The sequence below is a fragment of the Ovis canadensis genome, chromosome 23 (assembly GCF_042477335.2).
Source record: "Ovis canadensis isolate MfBH-ARS-UI-01 breed Bighorn chromosome 23, ARS-UI_OviCan_v2, whole genome shotgun sequence".
In the NCBI taxonomy this organism is placed as follows: Eukaryota; Metazoa; Chordata; class Mammalia; order Artiodactyla; family Bovidae; genus Ovis; species Ovis canadensis.
The window spans coordinates 75,350,070-75,358,777 of record NC_091267.1 but is presented as its reverse complement, the minus strand read 5'-3'; the positions used below and the strand labels follow the sequence as shown (position 1 = coordinate 75,358,777).

The 8,708-nt window shown below is 47.5% G+C and overlaps 1 protein-coding gene across 2 annotated transcripts in view; it reads right to left on the bottom strand.

Annotated features, from left to right (window-relative positions):
• Nucleotides 1-4,230: 4,230 nt before the first annotated feature.
• The window catches only part of SERPINB12 (serpin family B member 12), a 43,997-nt gene continuing 39,519 nt past the window's right edge, over nucleotides 4,231-8,708 (bottom strand). For both annotated transcript variants that reach the window (XM_069568294.1, XM_069568295.1), the window contains 3 exons: nucleotides 8,448-8,590; nucleotides 7,199-7,366; nucleotides 4,231-6,505 (listed from right to left, as the gene is read on the bottom strand). In XM_069568294.1, coding sequence (XP_069424395.1) covers nucleotides 6,101-6,505; nucleotides 7,199-7,366; nucleotides 8,448-8,590 — 716 coding nt within the window. In that variant the 3' untranslated portion in view covers nucleotides 4,231-6,100. The remainder of the gene's footprint in view (nucleotides 6,506-7,198; nucleotides 7,367-8,447; nucleotides 8,591-8,708) is intronic.

The window sequence follows — 8,708 nt, the reverse complement described above, 5'->3', positions numbered from 1 at the left end:
GGGCTGCCCCCGCCGCCCCTGCCGCCCACTTGCTGTTCTGCCTGAGACTTCATAGTCAGCCTTTGTCAGTCAAATGATTTCCAGCTCATTGGGAGCCACCTGCCTGGGAAGCCAGGCAGCAGCCTGCCCCCAGCCAAGCCACACCTCAGGTGTGACTCACCTGCAGAAGGGTAAAGGACAGATGGGTCCCTCGCATCAGAATGAGGCCAGTTTTCTGGTGGAGCGTGTCCTCCAGAGCCCTCATAGGGTCGCAGCAGCCGGCCTCCACTTGAGGCCTCAGGGTGGCTGACTTGCCCCTTGCCCTGCCCTGTGTCCCTCTGAGGATCACTCCCCTCCCCTCCACCCCGCAAAGGACCTGAACAAGCATCTCTGTCTTTGGTTCTGCCTATAGGACAGCTCACCTGAGACAAGCGTGTTTTAATTATCTAGCCAAGCCCTTTCACTGTTTTTGCTTCCCCCAAATTCCTTGGCAAATCTTATATATAGTCTCCTTTGGATAAACTCTGTATCGGTTTATCAAGGTCTGTGAAGACCCCTCTGGGGGCTTCTCAGAACCAGCACATTAATGGAGCGAACATTGGCGTCTTCACACATTGAGTGGGAATCCCACTCATAACTACATGCTCTTCAGTGGAGTCAACACGCAGAAAGAAATGGAGAGAGACGGAAAAACAGCATTCTGTTTGTGATCAGACAGAAAACAAGTGTGTCTGCTGTCACTGCTTCCATTCAAAACTGAACCAAATCATACGATACCACTTATATGTGAAATCTTAAAAAAAAAAGTACAAATTAACTTATTTACAAAACAGAAAAAGAGTCACAGATGTAGAAAACAAACTTATGGTCACCAAGGAGGGAAAGGGGTGCGGAGGAAGGATGAACTGGGAGGTTGGGGCTGACATATGTACATCATTATTAATACATAAAAAAATCACCAACTCAACGGACATGAAATAGAGCAGACTCCTCCTGGAGATGGTGAGAGACAGAGGAACCTAGCCTGGGGCAGTCCATGGGGTCCCAAAGAGTAGAACTTGACTTGGCAATTGAACAAGAACACAACATAAATAAATATATATATGTGTGTGTGTATGTGTGTGTGTGTGTATATACATATATACAGTCTAATCAGGACCTAGTGTTTCGCACACAGAAATCTTCTCAATACTCTGCAACGGCCTATACGGGAAAAGAGTCTTAAAAAGAGCGGATAGACCTGTGCGTGCAAGCGACACACTTTGCTGTGCAGCAGAAACTCACACAGAATGTGAATCGACTATGCTACAATGAAAATCAATTTTAAAACCTGAAACTTTAAGCACTAACAATTGATAGGTTAAATTGTTAAAGTCTCAAGACTCATAGTGAAAACACAGAATAATCATTTACAAAGGAACCCACACATACATTGTAAGAATTGAAAAGTGAGCTTAGCAAATTGCTGAATGTGAGGTCAATATTAAAAAAAACATATTTTAATATACTAGCAACATACGGTTAGCAATTAAAATTTTCTTAAATGTACAATTTAAAAGATTATCAAAAAAGCATCTCATTTATTAAAACTGAAAAATGTGCAAACCTTTAAATAGAAAAATATCAAACATAATATAGAAACATTAAGAAGATTTAAGCAAATGGTGGGAAATATTTTGTGGTTTGGAAGACTCAATACTGTAAAAATTTCAATTCTCCCAAAATTGATAATTACAATTTCAATCAAAATCCCAAGAGGTTTCGTTTTTCAAAAAATTAACCAGTCAATTCCAAATTTATATGGAATAGCAGAGCACCAAGAATAGCCCAAATGCTCTTGAAGGAGAAGAATGTAAGACCTGTTCTATTGGAGGGCAAGACTTGTCATTAAACACTTAAATGTGGTTTTGGCAAATGATAGGCCAGAATAGAGGAGGGCATGGCAACCCACTCCAATATTCCGGCCTGGAGAATTCAGTGGACAGGAGCCTGGTATTAGAAAAGACCCTGATGCTGGGAAAGACTGAGGGCAGGAGGAGAAGGGGTGACCAAGGATGAGATGGTTGGATGGCATCACCGACTCCATGGACATGAGTTTGAGCAAGTTCCTGGCGCAGATGGCGCAGACAGGGGAGCCTGGAGGGCTGTAGTCCATGAAGTCACAAAGAGTCAGACATGGCTTAGCAACTGAGCAACAAGAGCAACAATGTTTTTAAGGTTTATCTATGTACTTTTGAGGGTGCTGGGTCCTCACTGCTGCTCCTGGGCTTTGGGGCCACGTCTAGCTTCTTGACCCATCTAGTTTTGGCCCGTCTGGTTTCTTGGCCCGTCTAGTTCTGGGCTCGTCTAGTTTTGACTTGTCTAGTTCTGGGCTCATCTAGTTCCTGGGCTCATCTAGTTCCTGGGCTTATCTAGTTCCTGGGCTCGTCTAGTTTTCGCAGCGGAAGCTACTCTGTGGTTGCAGTGTGGGCTTCTCATTGCAGGAGACACGGGTTCGATCCCTGGATCAGGAAGATTCCCTGGAGAAGGAAATGGCAACCCACTCCAGTATTCTTACCTGGGAAATCCTGTGGGCAGAGGAGCCTGGCAGGCTACAGTCCGTGGGGTCACAAAGAGTCAAACACAACGGAGCCACTAACACACACGTTATATTTTCAGCTCCCTGCTGCTAAGTCACTTCAGTCGTGTCCGACTCTGTGTGACCCCATGGACGGCAGCCCACCAGGCTCCCCCGTCCCTGGGATTCTCCAGGCAGGAACACTGGAGTGGGTGCCATTGCCTTCTCCTTTAGCTCCCTAGTAGTCTTCTTCTATTTTATTCCATTCTTTCACTTCTTATCACAGCTGACTTCAGCTCCAATTCCATAAATGTGAAGCCTCCTTAAATCTGAGTCTTCAGGCCAAACACTGTCTACACCCCGCTTCTGGCTCTTGCCGTAAGTAATGTTCTGAAGTCTCATGGCGTGATGTATCCCATCCTTATTTGGCACTACTTTTTTCTGTAACCCTGTAGGTTTCTCCCATGTATTCAGCCTTGGACATGGGCTGGTTTATCCAGAACCTCTGTCAACTGACAAAACCTGCGTGGATTTCCATCAGCCCCACTGTCATGCATCTGGCTGCTTCTTAAATCCTTTTTGCCATTTGTAGTTAAAACATTGTTTGATGCACTAATATGGATATCATTATTTATAAGCAAAATTGTGTATTAGGTTATGAGAATTTTTAAATTAAATATTAAATATGGAGAATATACTGGTAAGAGGTGTGCAAATATGGGGATACATTTTGTGGAGCTTTTATTGAGTAAGAAGAAAAGAATAAGACATTAGATTCGGAAAAGCAAGAATACAACATTAGCAAAGAAAGAACAACTCTGAAGCTGGCATTCAACCTTGGAGCAAAGAAATCCATGGAGGCAACCGCTCCGCCTCCTTTCCCCGTCACCCCTTACCGGACCTGCGGCACAGGTTCACCACAAGGTAGTCTTATTAAAGGCCGCAAGTGCAAAAGGAGTAAACAGCCATCGGGGACGAAGCACTGCAAGTTCCGGCTCGCCCCAGTTTAAGGGAAAACTGAGGAGCAATTTCAGGCAGAAGTTGGTAAGGAAATGTATGCAGTCAAAGAGAACTTGAGTTGCAATACATTAGAACAAACAGAGCCTATGAAGTCGAGAGCGCCAGAGGTCCTGCCAGTTACTGCGCGTTCACGGGTCTCCTACCAGAACACTGAGAGCCGACGTGAATGAATACATTGCTGACGATGCTGTCTCATGTGTCGGCCTGCAGCCTTGCGGACGGAGGAGACCTTGGACCGGAAGTGCTGATCCCACCCCCGACTCCCGGCCGTGGCTAGCTCTCCACCCCCACAGCAGCCCACCAACCGGCGGGCCCTCACTGCCTCTAGCTGCCATACTGAAGGGTCGCTCTCGCTGGCTTGAGAGTAGAAAAAGAGTCAGAGGGCCTCTAACTTTGAGCTTAATTGCCCGGGTCTCAGGGGTTCCATCTACCATGGTTCTGTGGTTCTGTCTCCTCTCGGATGGCCTGACTCTCTGGCACGCAAAGCAGGGAGGCACCCTACAACCCAAGAGCATCCCCACCAGGGCTCATTCTGTGTTTGCTCCCCGGAAGGACTTCACTTGCAATGACTAAGCTGCCTAGACTGGGAAGCCCGCTGCCTGTCCTCGCCTTCCTCTGAGTCAGACTTGGGGAGTTTCATCCAGTCTTTCAGGGGTTTCAGAAAGAAAACAGACTCGTTTTAACTTTTTATTTCATATTGGGGTACAGCAGATTAACAATGTTGTGATGGTCTCAGGTGAAAAGCAGAGGGACCCAGCCGTACATATAAGAGTATCCCTTCTCCCCAAACCCCCTCCCACCCAGGCTGCCGGGTGACACTGAGCAGGGCTCCCTGTGTTCTGCTATAGGTCCTTGCCAGTGGCCCACCTGTGCAGAGCAGCGTGTGCACGCCCATCCCACACAGACACCGCCTGGGAGACAGCAACACGAGTAGAGAGACGGGTGCCTTAGTTTAGACTGGCCGCTATCTTGTATTTCAGAACTCAGGGGATGGCAGTTGTGGGAAGAAAATAAGGCAGGTTGACACACAGGCGCCTCACCGGGTCCCCTCTCAACCATGCCTTTCCACCCGGCCACATCAACTTGCAATCAGCAGAGGTGTCTTCGTTATTCTGATGACCCACTGGCCATCATTCTTAGATTTTAGAATTACTGTGAGTTCTCATCTTTTTTTATATGTATTTATATGTACTTAGGGTGGAAAGCTGGGAAAAGAATTATTACTGGCACAAGATGTACTATTCCTAAATAACTGAAAAGAATTATTAGCTTTATAGGGTATGTATTATTGCATTTTTCGATGAAGAGCTTGAAAGTATTTATGTCACTAAAAAAAGTCAGTTGGTAACACATCATACATATTTTATGACAAAAATGTTTTATTCACAAGGAAACATTTTGATCAATGAAAGGTCAGTAGAGATGGCGTTTACTGACTTCAGACAGATTTAAGAATCACACTCTTTATTGTAAATAGATTCATTTTCCCTTCGTGATTAAAATTCTGAAAAATCCCAAAGCAAATGAGAAAATATGCATAGCAAGGAAAAGAATAAGAGCAAGAGCAACACCAGACAATGCCAGACCCACGATACAGGTCAAGGTCAATGTCCGGCTACACGGCCAGGTTAGTGTGGAGCCAGCCCTGGAAACCCTACCCTCAAAAAGGGACCACGGGAGAGACTGTGTTTGATTATCGGAGATAAATCTGACATGTGGGACATGTATTCTGGGCAAAGGACTTGGAAGAACAGCCTCATGTCACCAGTGAGAATGTTTTTATGCTATGAGCGAGTCTGAGCCATGAGGCGCCTGTATAAAGGACACGACAGCTGTCTCTTCCAGCACAGAGAGAACTCGGGGGAGGGCCAGCACAGGAGCAGGCGCAGGCAACCCACCTCCTCCTGTAAAACCTGCTGCAGCCACACTGCACCAACACAGGGCAGCTGGGAGGGGCGCAGATACAGGGCAGGGAAACCGGACCACAGTCCGGACTGGAGTCCACCTTTACGGGAGAGTGTCAGTGGTCCTTCCAGAGCATGCAGTTGAGGCAGAGATCAAGAACTCAGACCGACACCTCCGAGAACAAAGGCCCTGGGTCTGCGGTCTTGAACGCTCTGGTGTCTGGCTTTCAGTTGATGGGAAAGGGTTTCCACGAGCACCGTGCCCAGGCCCCAGCGGGCTCTTAGGAGGGCTCTGGGAGGACAGATCAGTCCACGCAGCAGAGGCTGGAGAGGGCACGGGAGGGGCCGCGGTGACCCGCAGGGCACAGCGGGTAAACTTGCATGCTTGAAAGCTTAGGGTGGTGAAAGTTTGGGGAGGGAGCAAGGACCTTTTAGTACTAAAGGACTTAGATGAGACCTGCGACAGGGTGAGAGAAAGGTCAGGAGAAATGCAGACCAACGGCCGGAGGTGGGGAGCGTGGAGTCGTGATGAAATTCAGTCAGCTTTGGATGTTAGCGAAACGCAAATACCCGTGTGATACCAGGGGTGAATCGTATCATCGCTTTCTCCCAGCTCCAAGCACCAGACCGTGTTCCCCTTTCAAGGAGAGCAGACCCTGCCATAGAAGAGAATGGTTTGGGTTTTGTTGTGTCTGATGAAAAAGAGAAAAGGGCGGTTAGCATTAAATGTCTCCCAGGACGGTGAGGACTCTTCCATGCCGACAACCCCACTGGCTGCGACTGCCTGGGTACCATTTTCATCCACCTCCACAAAGGTTTTATGGACAACTTTTGACAGGTACAAACTGGGACTTGGAGAGATTCCAGTAAGGTCAGCCTTCGTTTCATCAAAGATATCCGTGATGCCCATGTCTTGTAGAATAGGGTTGAGATCATAGCTGTCTTCTAGGGTGAACCGAGGGAAGGAGACAGCTACTCTTTTTTCTGACATATTTTCTGAACTGCTCCAGGCCGCGAGTTTTTCATAAGTGATATTCCTTTCAAGCTACAAGAGGAAGAAAATCACGTTCAAGGTCAGATGATGAGCTTGCAAAGTATGCCCTACACACTTCAAAGGGGGGCCTGAGTCTATTTCCACCACTGGTAACAATCCTCAAGGTCTTTGCCTCAGAATCCTCTCATTTCATTTAAAAGTCCTCCAAGAAAATCTCTTTCCTCTTTAAAAGATACCAGAAAATTTGGATTCCTCTGTTCTTGGTGTCTGACAGGTTAGTGTTCAATGCCCAGCAAAGCTCATTTGATTACGTCAGGTGAGCTTGACCAATCCTTAATGTTCTGAAGTTCAACCTCCTCTTTTATAGAACAGAGAGAATACCACTGGATTTGCAAGGATTAAGCAAACTAATGTGTGTAAAGTACTTCCCATAATGCGCTGCGCTCAGTTGCTCAGTCATGTCAGGCTCTCTGAGGCCTCATGGACTGTAGCCCACCAGGCTCCTCTGTCCGTGGGATTCTCCAGGCAAGAGTACTGGAGTGGGTTGCCATTCCCTTCTGCAGGGCCTCTTAACGACCTAGAAACTGAACCCGGGTCTCCTGCCTTGCAGGCGGACTCTCTACCATCTGAGCCACAGGGGAGCCCCAAAATACGTTGTCGTCATTGTTGCCCGGTCGCTCAGGCGTGTCCACTCTTTGCGACCCCATGGACTGCAGCTGCAGAGGTGTGCAAATGAAAACCTGCCTCTTCCAGAGCCTTCAGGTTGTCCGCAGAGCCGGACGGCAGCAGCACCACCATGTCAAGCTTCCCCTTCGTGTACGGAAGCTCCAAGATCTGCGCCTTGAGCTCGTCCACGAAGCCGATTCTGAACAGCCCGTTCTGGTTCATCATCTTCACGTTCTTCTTTTCACTCTGAGGCAGACAAGGCAGAAAGTCGCGACACGGCCACGAGAAGCTCACAGACCCACACAGTCCCCAGCCTCCCTGAAGACATGGTCCGTCCAGATGAGAAGGGGCTTCCCCCAAAAGTGCAGAGCCACAGGGGTCCAGTCTGATGAAGCCTTCTGCCCACTGACCGGGTGGCCCTTACTTTGCCAACATCCCGTCTTTCCATGGTTTTGGTAGGTTCTTCAGCTCCTAAGACCCCTTGTTGGTAGGATGTCCATCCAGGTGTCTACCCACAGCCGCACCAGCTGAAACCAGCCCTGCCAGCTCCCTCGTCCTTACCTGCTCCACCCCAGCCTCTGGCCTCCCGGGATGCTCTATCCCTACGGGCCTGGATGGCCCCACAGAAGCATCAGCGGGAAACTTGGTTAAACACTAAGCTTCTGGGTACTAAATAACAACTCCTGCCACCTGGGCTTCTGCCAGAAGAAAGGGGGCCGTAAGCCTCATGACAGCCTCACAGTACGCGGCAGGTCACCAGCCGCAGAGGAGCACGCGCCGTGCTGGAGAGACCAGCACAGCTATTCTCATGCAGAAAGTTAGAAAACGCATAAGAACAGGCCGATGTGAATGCCATCTCTCTCTCCTGGCGTTACCTAGGCTGACAGATGAACGTATGTTCCCTACTGGTCTCTCTCTATGCGTGTGTGATACTCATATATAGTTGCAAGTCACATATAACATACAAAATGCAATATATATAATATTGATAATATATATTTGCTCTTTCGAAATAAGGAACATGGGTTTTTGAGGCAAATACACATGTGAATCGTAACGCATGAGTTTGGCTGAGTAACCTTTGCATTTTTCCCCCTGGACTCTTAAGTAGGACTCATAATAACACCTATTTCCGTAAGGAAAAATGCTCAGTGCAGCACCTAGCACAAACTGCTCCATAACCTTTAGGCACCGATTTTCATTAATAAACAAACACTCTGGTAAACGCCAGTCTCGAGCCAGAGACCTAAGTTTAGATGTGAGTATACATCCGCCCATCACTCCGTGGAAACTCTGAATGAATATCTAGAAAACTGTGCTCTGGTACCTCACTTAGAGAGAAAACGGCATCAACCGTGTTTTCGCAGTCAAAATATTTCTCCCATTTGGCCTTGAAGTAGACAGCGCTCACCAGCACCAGCACAGCCTTATTGTTGATACTGTCCTTGCTGAAGAGTTCCTTGATTTTACCTTAAAAAAGTTTCCAGAGAACATCCTAAATACGAATTGTCGCAAAAGTATTCAAGTAGACAGATTTTAAAATGCAGTTTAGTATTCCTAAAACTAAAGTATGTCTCATCCAGGAAGT